Genomic DNA, 15,599 nt, shown 5'->3' on the forward strand with positions numbered 1-15,599 from the left:
GTCACAATTGACAGTAAACCAGCTGCTCCTGTTATGACTTTGAGTGCAATTTACCAAAATGGGCCCTAACGTAAGAGGATCAAAAATGGCTAATGCAGTCTGTTTTATTTCACACAAGTTGTACCAAAACTGAATTTTGTCCTGGTGAGCAGCAATGCTCTTCCAGAACCTGTACCCAGCCTAGAACCGAGCCCTAGCAGGCTCTTACTTCCTACATTTATTTATTTTGCCTCAACTCAAATTGTACCGTGAATTCCTGACATTTTGAATGAATTTGGCAGGAAAGGAAAGGAAAAAGGAAAGGAAAAAGAAACCCAACAACACTAAAACACGTTTTCTTTGGAGCTTTGAAGAGGTCTTACGTAATTCCTGTCTACGTGAGGCAAATAAACTGCCAGTCAGGGGGTAATGTAGCCTTCTACCAAACAGATTTGATCCTTCTGCTCACAGACCTTTGCTTTCAGCATTCAAGTTCAGAAGTTTGAATCCCACTGGAAGGGGAATAAAAGCAGCTGCACATGAAAGTGTTGTGTAGAAGTGCTATATGCTCCTCACGGACTCAGAAATACATCAGGTTTGTCATACTATAAAGGCGTAAGTATCAGGAGAAGATTGCCAAACATGCTGAAGATGTAACCTGTGGGCATCAGGGACAGAAAACAAACCAGACCCCTAGGCACACGCGCTGCCTAGCAAATAACCGCAGCATCGTTCCTTCTGCTGGCTGAACAGTGACCGGCACCGATAAAGCCTCCGACTGTGCTGTTCTGTCAAAATATGCACTAAAGTTTCCTAATCCTTGTATAGGACTCTTTCACACAATTTTATCATTTATAATTCTGACATAATGATAAAGTCTTGTAACTTATCTTTTCATCTTCAAGCATTCAAACTGAGGATGTTCTGGAAATAGTACCAGAAAAACACACACCACTGCAAACCGGTGTAGGTAAACAGAAAAGCCCAAAGCAGTGTCTTTATAAAAAGGAATCATCTATTCGGAGGAACTAGGAAGTTCTCTCACTATTTTCCCCTACATTTTAGCAATCCTGTTCAGAAGTCTTTTGCTTCAGCATTTCTATTTCTTGACCCCCGCCTGCAGCTCCTGGGTGGGCTGAGATACTTAGAACAAGACAAACCTCAGATGTGGAAAAAACCACCATGTTTTCTCCTGGAGGAAAACACAGTGCACAATTCACTTGCTCGCATGAAATCCAGTACATACACTCATTTTGGACAGCTGTGAGAGCCTTTGGAGACTGGCAGGCCTTCTGTGATGAGCAACAACACTGAATACACAAAAAATGCTCAGGTTCTCCCTGCAAGAAGCCAGTTAGAAATTCCTCTTGGGGCTCAAATACTCAAAAGCGTTATTTTATTTGCCCATGTCACTTTGTTAACACTAGCGTTTAAAACAATACAACACAGTCAAAGTCTTAAAACACTTTTTTTATATGCAGGGACTCGGAAGCCAGCTGTGTGTGACTCACGCAGCACACCTGGCTGACCTTGTTTGCTCATTCAGGTATGCTTTAAGAGGGGTGTTTGTTTGCTAGTCAGCTGTCTGGAGTGGAAACAAGGACAAACATTAGAGACAAGGACAGGACAAACATTAGAAAAAAAAAGTACTGAATTGACAGTGTGAGTTCCCTGTAAAATTTCAAGAGCTTGCAATGTTCAAGAAGGAGTATCCAAAATAACACCCATTACAATGTTAAATAGCTTAGCAGCAAAATCTTTAAAAACGGGATCATAACAAAGCATAAAAGAAAAATGCACACTCACCACTAACTCAGGCTGCACAACCAGATAACCCAATGTATATAGCTGGCTGTGTTGCCTCGAAATTTATACAGCTAACAAAAAAGACTTGTATCTCTGTAATATATTTAAAAGGCTACCAGTTCTATGCAAAACCATGGTCTTTTTTTATTCCCCACTTATACAGAATAACTGAAATCTAAGGCTTTTTATTTTAGCATATTGAGCAATAGCATTAAAGTGGTTCTTACAAGCACTGATAATCAGAAGCCTTTTTTGCTTTGAAACCTGTTCTTTGTTTGAACCTCTACAGAGTATGACTCCAGGCTCTGTACTCTGTGTATTACAATTGCTGTTATAATACCTAATCCATGATCTAGGTTTAAGAATAATAATAATAAAAAAATATGTTCAGGGCATTGAAGATGAAGTGCTTCATGGAAAAAAAATCCACAAGAAAAAAAACACCAGAAGGATAACATGGAAGCCTTTCTCTCAAAGAGGTGGGATGATGAAGGGCGAGGAATGAATACCAGACTTGACCAAAGATGAAACAGCATATAAAATAAACAAAATCTTGATTCTGTTTTTGTGTTGTTCAGGCTTGTGCGAAACACAGTCAAAGGCTTAAACAAAAGGCTTTAATTGAGCAGATGTTTTATAGAATAAAGTGGGCCTACATATTATTGTATAAGATTGTGATGTCCTGAACACAATCAGTCCAGACCAGCATGTCGTGTATTATCCACAATAACTGCACGTTTTTCAATCTCTATTGGATGTGAAAGCATGAAAAATGAAAAGGATGAAGCAGCTAAAAGCCTCAACTGAACAGGGCGCATTTTGTCTGTGTGTGTTTGCGTGCAACAGAGAATTTTAAAACGCAGAGCAAATAAAATTGGTGCAGACATTACTAGAATAATTAAACTGAGCAATTATGGGTAAGCTGCTGCATGGTTTCAGTAAAACAGAATCAACGTTTAGAGGTTGCTCTGTCTCATTTGGTAGGGTATGTTGAGAACTGATAAAAGGACGTTAAAGGGAAGGTAGAGAATCTTCAATAGAATTTTACGTTCTAAGTGGGTTCAGAACTGCTTTGCCCACAGAAGCAGCCATTCGGTTTTATTTGCATAGTAACTGCTGCTTTAATCTGTGGCACTTTTTCACCACGTGTACAGTGTTGGATAGTGTCTAATAAAAGAATCTAAGTTTCTTTGGATTCTTGGAGGAGTAGCAGACAAAGAATAAAAGCAGTAACGATGTGCATTCCTGGGAGAAATGTCTATTTTCCCCAGCTAAATGAGTAATTGCTCTTCACTTTGCGAGTGGTTCTGTAGTTAACAGAACCTTGTCTCCCCAAAGACAGTCTTAGACAACTGAGTCTAAAAATGATGATCTGCTCAAGGATTCACATGATGTGGCCTGACTCTGGAAATGTAGTAAGGGTAATTTGTAGGATGCTAAACCCTAGGCATACGTGCAACTAACCAACTGCTGAGAAACAGTCAGAAGGGCTGAAATGTTGAAACCTGCTTGTCATAACTAGCACCAAGAATTAAGAATTTGCATAATTCCTTCATAATTCCAAAGAAAAAGGAATTTATTTCAATGTTCTAAATGCAATCGTGTAATTTTGTCATGTCTAAGTTAACCACTAAATTTCTTACAATCCTAAAATTATGGGAAATTGTAAGAAAGTTGGCTGCAGTAGTTGCTTAAGTAAAACCAGTTTTTAAGAAGAGCTTGGTTTTAGATAAATAATCCTTGAGACATATTGCACACACCGAGCTCAGTCTTCAAAGTGAAACAGATCTGATGTAAAATGAAACACACTTATTGTATTTGTAACTAATGTACCTTAAAAGTAAAGCAAATATTGATATTTCAGACACAAGACTCGAGATCTATAACAAACTCTATAAAATGCATGCCGTTCACATTTAGCAATCATACTCTGTTCTATATAACTAGAAACAAGATTCATTGAAGACTATAATTCACCAGCCTTTTTTGCCAGTGTTTTACTACAATACCATTATCCTGCCATATTACATTTTACAGTATGTGTGCAAGTCCCATAAATACACGAGCCTATGCAAAGTAGGCAGTAATGACTCTCGCTGCTTTTAGAATACTTGCTGCTTTTGAATTTTATGTGAGTTTCATATTTTGTTGATGTGTTTGCAACGGGATACGTACTGCCCAGAAGAGAAATTATTTTACATTTTCATTAAAAGCTATAGCGGTAAATAAACCATCAGAACTCATGCAGATATTCACTGAAACATCTACAGCAGTCCATTAAGGTGTCAAAATCTGTGTTAAACATTTGAAAAAGTAGCTGGATGCAGCACATTTAAACCTTGAATATATAGATATAGGTATAAATGATCAAGATATTTTAGAGTATTCCACAAACCTCTGTAGAGCTCTCAAGACAAGTTTACACTCATCAATAATGGCTTGGTACAACAGCTGCCCTTTTATTACAAAAAAGTCTATTCAGACAGTAGATGTAGAAAGATCTGCAAGTTGCTACTAATGCTCAAATTATGAGCTATTCAGAGATTTAGTCTCAGGAAGTATTTATTTATAATAAAAGAGATTTAGAATAAATCTTAAGGTCAACTTCTGCTCAGATTTACTTCAATATAGCGTTCCCCATCAGGTATTTCTAGCTGGGACTTGGCTCCCCTGAGCTAATACCATTTTCAGCACAAAGCTGCAGGTCTCAAACTTGGCAGCAGCAGCACTGTAGCACTGCTTTAGCAAAGGTGAGCAGAATCCAGTAAGCTAAAGGTTTTTAGTTTTGTTTTTATTTATTTGAAAGCCTGAGGGTTAGAAACAGTAATCTCTAATATCACGGTTTATATGTCTCTTCGATACAAAAGGCCTGACATTTCTAAGAAACAGTATAAATCTGCAGTAACTACAAAAGATGATAGAATTTATTAAATCCACCACAGGCCAACTGCGTGTACTTCAAGGGCAGCTTCCAAAAGGTGTTGCACTTGAGCGCGAACAGGAGGATCAGTTTTATGCCCATCTTCAAATTCAGTCATACTAAATTCACATCAAGCACAGGTCTCAAGGACACAATGGAAACTCCTGATGGTTAATTTCAATACAGAATATGAAAGTTTGCTATCCAATTAAAGAAACATAAAGAACCACCTGATTAGCAAGCTCACTGAATTAAACAGGAACAACCTACGACAGCCTGAGAAATGTAGGGCCCTTCTGTCACCGACGGAAGATTCATTACTAGTGTGCTCCCAATGTATCACAACACCTGTCCAAAATACCAAAAGGATTTTAAAACCAGTTGTCTAAAAATTTACTAGCTAAAAAAGAAAGCACTTTTTTTGCTCCCATATCCAAAATAATTGTGAATTTTTTTTTTTTTTTAACTCTCTGAAGCACTAATAGCATAAAACATACAGAACAGAGATAAGCCTACACTTAACCAAACGCATACTGACCAAGTCCTTTCCAGGCTACAGTTCAAGACTGGGTTGGCAACAGTCACAGAGTGCAACGTCATGACTATCAAGAACCAGACAGTTTGAAGGAATTACCGTCAATGAACTAGGGAGGATGCTATAATTTATTCTGTTTGCTGACTGTTGCAAACCACCAGGATCTATTAGATTGATTCCAGACGCTGCACCCAAACTGGTGCAGAACTGCACAAAAGGACAGAATCAAGTTGTCCACGTTCTTCATTGTTTCACTTTTCAAGTAAATGAACACATCACTGAGAGGCTCTGACTCTAGTGCTCAGTATGTTCTTAAAATTAGTAAAAAGAAAAATATCCTTTGGCAAGAGAACAAGAAAACACTAAGGCATGACTAGGGTTACCAACCTGCCAGCTTTATGGATATGAAATCTTACCAAAGTTGCTTTAATACAGTCAAGGTAATAGGTATGATCAGCACTATATCATGTTAATAGCATGACTGTAATACGGAGAAAATAGCAGTACAACAATGAATTTCTTGAGGAGGAGGGGTTAATACCCATTAAAGAAACTTGCAGCTTGCACCCCTGTTGCTTTGCACTTTGTGTATCGATTTAAAGCTCAGGTTTGTAAAAACAGAACAATGGGGTTTAGGGCCTCAGATGTATTTGACTCCTTTATATTTGTGAATACGCATGCAAAGGGTTACAGATTTTCTCTTAAGGAATGTGGCAACATCTCAAAGTTGCATTACTGGACTGTGACATCAAGTGCAAAATCCCACTTTACCTTCCTAGTCCTGCATACTGAACCTGTCGAATGTTGTTTTAGCCCCCAAGGGGCCAGCTGTATGCTGAAGGGGAACAAAAGGAAAAAGACCTCAGAGTATACGCTTTCAAGAAGAATTATTTAAGCTGAGAAGGAGGAGAAAGTATTGAACAGAATGAAGAAGAGACTGAAAATGCTAACACTCAATATACAGAAAGAGCAGCAACCATGTCAAATGCAGCAAAAGGATCTATCTAAAAAAGACTAAAAGTAAAGGTTAGCTGAGCAGATAGGGAAAGAATATGTCAGGAAATTCACTTGAGAAGATGTATAGGAGAGGAAACAAAAGGCCTTATTATATGCTGTACTCTATAAAACGGAGCACTGCTTAAAAACCACTGGAATTACATGAACAGAAAGCAAAATCAGTGTGCACCACTTGTTGACAGAACCACACGTATGGCTCTGGCTTTCAGCATATTGCTATTTGAGAGATCCCAAGATGGACTGCAGAACTGTCTCCTGATAAACCTTTTTCCAGGATTGAGATGAATGAAGAGAAAATACTTGAGAACTTGGGGAAGGGGGAAAAGAAATGAAAAATCAGGATAGATGAATGAACTCCATTAGGCACTACATAACACCTTCTCTCTTTTAAAATGGGCTTTCCCTTCTTTTAATATTAGGTTTTCCTCTCTTCTGCTTCATTCCTTTCTCCCTCTTTCTTTGAAAACAATATCCTAGCTAAGTTATTTAGAGGCTGCTGGCTGACAAGTGCTAAATGATTCCTTCTTTTCCAAAACCCAGCATGTTGAGGCTGTCAATCTTCCTAGACATTGCAGACTATCTCTGGAATACCTGAACTCTACTGTCATTGCATCTCATGTATAATTTCTCCATTTCTTGCATTCATTTCAATTGTCTCAGGGGTAAGGAGGCATCTTAATGCCAGTTCTGTTGCTGTTCACACTTGAAGCATCTGTTTTGCCAACATCACCTTGCAATTAGTGCCTTCCTGCACACCCATTAATTTATTGCTTTCTTGTGAGTTTACAATTATCAGAGTGGCAAGCAGAGTGGGCATGAGTGTGAAAATGCCCAAAGTTCACACTTTGTCAGCCCTGCACGTCAAATCTACTGACTTTGAAGTTAGTTGGGCTCAGGGTGGGGAAGCAGCATTACCTGGTAACAGATACAGTCACACTCAGGAATTCAGAAGGAACTGGTCAGCAGACAAACTGAGCAACGCACCCCACAGACTTACTTTGAACTGACACAACATGGCCAGGGCAAACCCCTCCTGGTTTTTCTGTTGCTTTTGCAACCAAATTTGAGGCCTATTGTAACTTCAGTTTTCCACTTAAACCTTCCGCTTGCATTTTTAACCTAAGCTACACCTCATTTGCTCTAGTTAGTCTTTGTTTCACATTTCCAAGGCTGAACGGTAGCCACTTCCAAGCTACACACAGGACTTGAGTCTTTGCTACACCTGAATGCAGAGAGTATTTTATGTGAAGCTGTAAGCTAAGGACACGCTCTAAAAATCATCTGAAACCAGTGCAATACTTCCTTGGTGTGAGACAAGGGAGTGCAGCATGAATAACTGCTGGGTGTTCCTAAGAATAGTGCAAAGTAGTAAAATTAACGTTCACAACAGTAAGTGCAAAACCACACATACAGAGAGTAAAGCACTGTGCTCCAGACAAAACATAAAACATACACAAGTATGATGAGCACGTTACTGTAATAACGATGCATTTTTAATAGCTGCAGAGGCGGGTCATACATGGGGCTGACTCTAGGAGAAGAGTCTGTGAATGTATCTTTTATATTTTAGGGACAAACCGATGGGCTCTGAGCTCACGGAGCCTGGCAGGGAGCCATGCACTTACCCAAGGTGCCGCAGTGACTGAACAGACACGTATCTCGGCTAGGATAAGCTGCTCTGCACCATGCCCAGGATCTGGCTGGTAAGCTGCAGTAAAGCTTTCTAACAGCAGAAATTTGTGCGTGAAGGGAGGAGGAAGCAGAAGGAAGACTACCGGTCAGTCAGACCGGCAGTTAATGCAGCTTAAAGAAACACATTGTGTATTAATGGCAGCATCAAATACACCATTCTTAAAAATGTCTTTTTAATATAGAGAAGCCCTTCTTCCCTGGATTACTGATGATTTTTTCCCCACAAATGTTCCCAAATTAACAAGTCACATATAATGAACGAGGCTGGCCTTGTAAAGAGATGCAGACAGTCAACAGCAGCAAGGCTGACTGAAGTTGTCACTCTGGCAAACTCAATATTCAAACTCCACATTTTCAGAGAGGAGAACTCAGCCTCCCTTCCCTCTGATTTTCATCATTCCAATGAAAACCAAAATAGTTCCTCTCATATCTGTGGAGCGAAACAGTCTCAGCAAGACGAGAATCAGGCCTGGAGATCTGAGCCCAAGGTACCCACCCGGCAGCCTAACAAAAACCACCAGCAGACATGGATTCATCAGAGAGTTTATCCAGCTCCTGTACTATACCACAACTGCCTTACTGCATACACTCTGAGCTAAATGAAGCCCCTATTGCACACAATTAATAAACATATCTATGGGGAGAATCTGTTGTGGGGATTGGAAGCCAGAACTGTCTCTTCTCTAGGCCAACTCCGCATCAATTGTGAAGGAAATGGCTCTGGTCCCATCAAGCCCGTGCCAGCAGAGATTCTGTTATATTTAAATCAACATTTGCCGCAGCAGGGGATTATCAGATGCTCTACTTAAAATGACGGATTTTCTTTTTTGTTTTGATGTTTAACTCATAAAAAAAAATGAATTTATTTGGGTTGGGTGCTGATGCCTGCAAGCACAGCTGCTCACCAGCTCTGTTTTGCTTGCCATGCAAATGCACAAGAAGAAGATTTAAAACCCTTTTACAATATGACTAGTGTCAGGATTTGCGTTTTCTTATTCTCTCACTGCTGTGGCAATGCACACAGAATGTTCCCCACACTCAGCAACCTCCCAAAGCAAAGATCTGCAGAATTTTCTTACGTTCCTCTCTTTGCAGGAGCAAACTTTGGAGATGAGAAACCTGAAAAAGGCAGCAGAGGCAGGAATACAGGGTGGAACACAGGGTGGTTGAAGGCAGCTCAATCCTGGCCCTGCACACAAGCTGAAAGGCAGCACGCTAGGAGCAGATCAGCGGAGCTCCACAGAGCACGGTTTGTGGATGGGATACTGCCACATTTAGAGGCAGGTGCCTATCCTGCCCGTTCTTACTGCTGCAGAATAAAAAATGGTTCAGTACTTTGCTAATGCTATCTGAACTATTTGAAAGGGTAAAACAATACCTCAGGTACTCAATTCTCTTAGCTGCTGCTGCCACATGAGGATTTATTAGAAGTAAAAGTCAGGCACGTTTAATAGCATTTCATGCACAAGAGATCGACTTTGGGTCTATGAAGACCGTAATCAAATTCTTGGAAAGAAGATGCAGATTTAGAGAGATGCTTCTTCTATGTCTCTTACTTAAGACCCAGCTGACACAAGCTACTAAAATTTGCTGCTAAATGAGTCAAGACAGTACAGCGCATTTCAAAGCAGCATTAAAATCAGCGCTTGCCTCAGCAGGATTTGGTGCTCTTGATTCATGCCTGTATAAAATTAACACTGAATTAGAATACCGCAGTTCTTTATTTGTAATCCTCCTTGATTGTTTGCTTTCACTAATATGTTATTCAGCTTAAAGACTATTTACTAAAAGTGAACTCTGTGAGCATGCAGAGCATTGACAATGGTACATTAGCTTCCATTATTTGTAAATTAATTTATATGAGTCAAATTTTAAGCCATATACAGTTTGGATACTTTAAAACTATGGATCCAAACCTTTAATCCATATTCTCCTAACTGCTTTTATATATGCTGTGTGCAGAAATTAATACAAATAAGCAAATTTAATCCAGATATTTTCATTGCTACTGATGACGAGCTATTGAAGCCTTATTCATTTTGGAACAGAAATGGAAATTTCTCCCATTAAAACTAAACGTGGAACTTGGTCTTGATCACTGTATGATCACCCAGTCATCCCTGACATCTCACCCCCAAAATAAAGAAAAACAAAGACTAGCACTAAGAGGCACCATTGGCAGAGATGCTGACTGTTATGACATCTTAGGAATTCTCAGATGTGGACCCCTAACGCTGCTGCTCAAACACTTTTTCTTGCACAAAAGCACAGTAAGGGGTTGCCACTGATGGCACATAATGGCATAAATAGGGCTGGGGAATGCAGGCAGTACCAAGTACCTCTGCCCACTAAGAACTATGCTGAGATCCACTAACTCAGTTTTAAAAAAGGAAATATCAGTTATGGTTAAAGTCACTGAGGTAAAAATATTTGAGGAATGACTAGCAATGCAGACAGGAGTAGTGGGAAAGAACAGGTCTCCTTCCCAGTGCTTCCTAGGAAACTGTCAGCTGTCACCACCAACGCCCCCGCTTTCCATTTCTTATAGGACTAATGACTTAGGATTTTTAGGATTAAGCTATGGTGTAGGAGATCTGTATAAAGAACATTTACTTTTAATATTTCTGTCCCTAGGTTTAACAAGTCTTCAACACCTTTAAGCTGCAGAAAAACAATTCCAGAGATGAAGATTTATATTGTTGATAATGGGGCAGGCTCACATAAATAATTGAGCTGAACTTGAATTTCATTCCAGTTGTAAAGGAGCTGCCTCTTATTGAACTGCATTGCGTGATTAGAGGTCTGACTACATCATTCATTCATAGCCATTGTCAGAAATAAATCGCTAGATTAACTTGTGACTACGGCAAGCATAGGAAATGTGTGCTCTTTGGGAAAATAATGTTCCTGCACTTCTGCACTTGATGGAATAGAATAATCAGAATCTTCTCTAAGGGATTCAGACAGATATTGGTGACACAAATGGGGCATGAATCTCCTATCCATTCTGGTTTCGGTTTGCATTTCCAGGTCCATGCAGAGTACAGATTAAAAAAACAAAACAACCAAAAAAAGAATGCCACAATTAGCATCTATTTTGCATCTAATGAAACAAGCACAAGCTTCACCTATCATTACTTTCAAGCCTTACGTTTTAATCTAGGGCTTTATCCAAACTCTAAAGAAATAAATTCTTGCTTAAAAGACATTGATTTGTTGCCAGCCCTAGGTTTTGCAATGTTCTACACATCTTGGTACCCACATGCACAGACATAACAATTATTGAGCAACACTTAACGCGCTATCTCAGTTATTTCTCATCCACTTATTTAAGAGGTCAGGTCTTCCTTAACTTGAACATACCAGAAGAGTTTATAACCTCAAGCTTACTGCCACAGATTATAATCATTATTTATTTGAGTCTGATACCCACTTTCTAAAGCCACTGAATTATTTCCAGTAGACTGTTTACCTTGATGAGCATAGAATTAGCCTTGCATGCTGAGCCTTTATGTGAAATTTTACTGTCCACAACAGATATGACCTGTTAAGATTTACCGGCTTTATTAGCAGCAATAACAATTTTACAATCAACATCAGTAAATCAGGGTTTACTGAGAACTCTACAATTTTTATCTGTAGAAAACAATTAAAATGTCAGTTTTTCATTCAATGCAATTCTTAACTTTCATAAAAGAGATTTTATTTGATTGTTGACTGTAAAGCAGGTAATTCTAAAATTATCTCCCCAATTCCCAATAATTCCCAAGTGGTTGAATTCCAACAAGGATAGCACTGCTTGGCTATTTAACTATGCAGAAGTTAAAAACCAGCCAAATGCACGCAATCAATTCAGCAAACCACGTTAGTTAGAAATGTACCTATTTACTCAATAGGTCATAATTTGTGTCTTTGGGTCTCAAAGAAAACACACGGAATTTAAATAGCTTTTCATTTGAAAACTTTTTGCTCACCTTTAAACACTGTATTTTTTGAATGAGTAACAAAAACATGAAGTATTTTTTACTTACTCTGTAAAGTGTTTACTTACACTGTAACCAATATTAAGCCATGAAAACCACATGGTACCTGAGCCCTTTTTGCTTCTCTCCCCATTTCCCACCAGCCCAGGAGGCACCAGTAAGACACAGAAAGCCTCACCTCAGCTGCGGGGACTCCCTCAGGTGGCCGGCAGTGGAGAACGATCATCCCTTCGATAGGAACCTCCTTCCCTTGCGGGTCTTGCTCAAAGTTTTTCCGTAAATCTGCAGAGAGTTTAATGCAATAATTCATTATACCTTCAGTGCAACTTTACCTGGGTAAATGGAGTTCAAATGCTGAGATACAGGTATTCCAAAAGCCATTCTTCCCCAAACAATACTGTGTAGGCTACAGAAGTAACTACACTGCCTTGCATATTCTTAACGATGTGTGTAAAGCAATGGACAACTGACAATCCTTCTGCAGAGGAAGAGAGGTAGAGAGATACTACATCTATAGCTGAGTTTCCTTTTCTCCATCTTTAAGAAAGTGGGTGACTACAGGTACTGTTGGAGGGTGTTGTTTGCACCAACAGAACGAATCTGAGGCTGGGTGAATTATTTTCTTAGTGCATGCTACCTTAGATCAGTGCCAGGGTATTTTATAAAATGTTCTAACCTGTACGTTTGTTTAGATTGCCTGCATACTGCAAACTGGAGGGAAGGATGGGAAAAGAATTAGATCGATTTATCCAGTACCAAGTATCCAAAGAAAAAAAAAAAAGATCTGATTGCTGGAGGGAGGCTGTGCAATCTAGCATAAACGAAAAAAGAGTGCACACGAACTTGAGGTTTGCCTAGGATTCCAACAGATTTGCTTTAGAACATGTACCCTAGGCAATATTCCAGCATGACGTTATCCAGGAATATTGATTTACTTTCCATTTTGATGATAAAAATCATGCGGGACCCCTGCCCATGCCTAGATTGAACTCAATTTTTCTATCTTATGGTGGGGACAGACATTTAGTAGATACTATAATATTTATTGGTTTGGTCCTCCTTAAACCAAATTGCATGTGAACAACTCCTAGTATTATTTTCATAAGCAGAGCAAGGACTGCAAAGGTGAGGACATAATAAGCAAAGTGGAGGTCTACGTGCCTAAATGACTCCCACCTCTGGCCTAGAATCCAGGCACAAGACCAGTATCAGAGCATTTTGCTTTATGGGAGGTTGGGAAACGACAGAGAAAGCTAGTGAGGTATTACATTCAACACTTCAACAAAAAACCCTGAAAAACATTTTTTCCAAACTTTCTCCCCGTGGAGAAACCCAGATTTTCTTTTCTTTAAGGAAAAACACTAGCAAAGCAGAACCTATACATTTAGATGAGAACAACCAGCCCCATGGCTGCATTATCAGCAAAGTAAGGTGAGAGAAGGTTCACAGGGCCAGCAAACGCTACCATCTCTGCATGCCAATTTCCCAGAGTCAGATGCATGCTCTGGACACATTCCAAACCAGCCGCCGACAAGACTGCTTCAGTTCAGAAACTGAATTACCCCGATACCATGGCCAAGCCAATAATTAAGGATAAGAAAACAGGCCTATTGTCTGAGTCACACTGATGTGACCACAGGACTTCTGTGTGCAAGTGTCTGGGTAAATCACAACAGACATCAAGAAAACCTGTACCTAATGACATTGACCTGACCCAGGTATGCCCGTGATTATGTACAGTTTTGCTTGTAGTGAAAGGGAAGCATAACAGAAGGAATATTACTTACAACATGTGCTTTGAGAGTTAGGATGTTTCCATTAGACATACTCATTTTCTTCAAACAGTGTCTCAAATTCCACAGTGTGGATTTACTGATTTAATTTTCTCCATTGCTTACACTTCATGAAATACAGCCCCTTAAACAGCAGAGGCTCTGAATCAGTTACACTTTAATATATTTTATAAAATACATTAAGACTTATTTTAGCAAGCCAGCCAGTCACTAGAGAAAAGATTCATGTAGTGCATGTATTCTCCTTTTTATGATTCTTTGTTAATGATGATTTTTTCACACAGATAACCAATCTTTTTTTCAGTATGCTACTTAAAAACTCATTCATTAACATTTCAGATGCAGTTGTGCCTACAAATGTCTTTATTAGGATGAAAAATGGAGTCTGATCCATCTTCTCGCTTTCTCTGCATTCCGCACTACCAGAAAGACATACTTACCTGCTTTTTCTGAGAAATATAAAGTGCTGTAATGCTTTGGACTCAACTCACAATTTAGAACCTCAAGGCTATACGTTCAAAAAAAAAAAAAGAAAGAAAAAAGGAAAGAAGTCGACACTACACATCGCAGTGACAGGTGCTGTGAAAAATCTCTGAAATGGTTACAAGTTCCGTATGCTATCACAAATTAGATCTGCACATTCTCATCTCTAGCCCTCTACAGGGCATTCTCTAGGTCAGAAATCCGTGCACCAAATTAAGTAGCTGTGTTGTTCACCACAGATGGGGTGGCACAGGTCCATGAAAGGGTGAGCTCTGGAAACTCATGGAGGGGAGTTGTTACAGACATCTACTGGCAGCTATTCATTTGCTCTGTCTGGAGTACTAAAAAGTGCCTACATCTTCACACTCAAGAACAAAAAACATGGCTGCAAGGAAAAGCAGCAGAGCAAATGGCCAGCAGAGGAACACGGTGCTCGGATGCAACACTCAGCCCCAGTCAGTATGACATTACATAGAGCAGAAATGAAGAGCACTCTCTGGAGTGCCTGCTAGGCTAATGTGATATCTGCATTTATGGGTGGCAGCTGGGAATGTAGCTTGTAGAAGAACTGGTATCACAGCAATGGGTTTGAAAGTCCCAACACATGGCTCCTCCTGCTTTGCCTCATTCTGATTTTTACTCATATTGCCACGTTATGGGGCTGGGAAATCACAGTGCAGAGAAAAGTCAATAAAAATTCAATTCAGAATAATAGTCCTTTGCAGCTCAGCAATACCGAGGAATTATCAGATCATTCAATGTTATGACAGTTAATGCAGTAAAATAAAAAACCCGAGTTTACACATATTTACACATTCAAACTAAATCAGCCAACTAAAAAAATCTGTCATTTATAAAATCAAGGAGTTGGTACATTGTCCTATTACTTACTTCAAATGTTTAAGTTATCCTGATAGGAAAAAGGGAAAAAGATTTATCACAAATTGCTAGAACTCTATCTGATAAATTTAGCAATCAGAGTTTCTTGCTTGAGCCTCCTGACTCACCGAGACCTCCCCCTGCGTTCCCATTCCCTCCCAAGAAGCATTTCTCCCATCTTTTTGCAGCGTGTTGCCATCATTTCCTGGGACTAGGTCTATAAAGACCTGAAGTGGTGATTTAAAGGAAAAAGGGTTCACAACAGACTGGGGGAAAGTAATTTCCTGCTAGCAGCAGTGCTGCAAAAGGATGCTTTCAGGCTCTGATTCTGTTAGAACAATGCAGCAGATCTAATTGCAGGGTAAAAATTGGATGAGTCTTCAAGTATCTCCACAGTCTCAAAATAACAATTGTGTTTGGGTTCTGTCCTTTGATGTCCCTCTTACTATGATGGCATTTATTGCATTTTCCATTCCATCTTTTTTTCAGATAATGAATCGTTGATTGAGAGT

General features: G+C 39.4%; 1 protein-coding gene across 6 annotated transcripts in view; it reads right to left on the bottom strand.

Moving 5' to 3' along the window:
• UNC5D (unc-5 netrin receptor D) overlaps positions 1-15,599 on the bottom strand; it is a 155,884-nt gene that overhangs the window by 50,673 nt on the left and 89,612 nt on the right. For 5 of the 6 annotated variants that reach the window (XM_083812026.1, XM_083812025.1, XM_083812024.1 and 2 more), the window contains one exon: positions 12,111-12,214. In XM_083812026.1, coding sequence (XP_083668152.1) covers positions 12,111-12,214 — 104 coding nt within the window. Of the gene's footprint in view, positions 1-12,110; positions 12,215-13,719; positions 13,850-15,599 lie in introns of all 6 variants that reach the window. The other variant, XM_083812028.1, reaches the window with a different exon arrangement.

This window comes from Anser anser (genome assembly GCF_964211835.1).
Source record: "Anser anser genome assembly, chromosome: 26".
Classification (NCBI taxonomy): Eukaryota; Metazoa; Chordata; class Aves; order Anseriformes; family Anatidae; genus Anser; species Anser anser.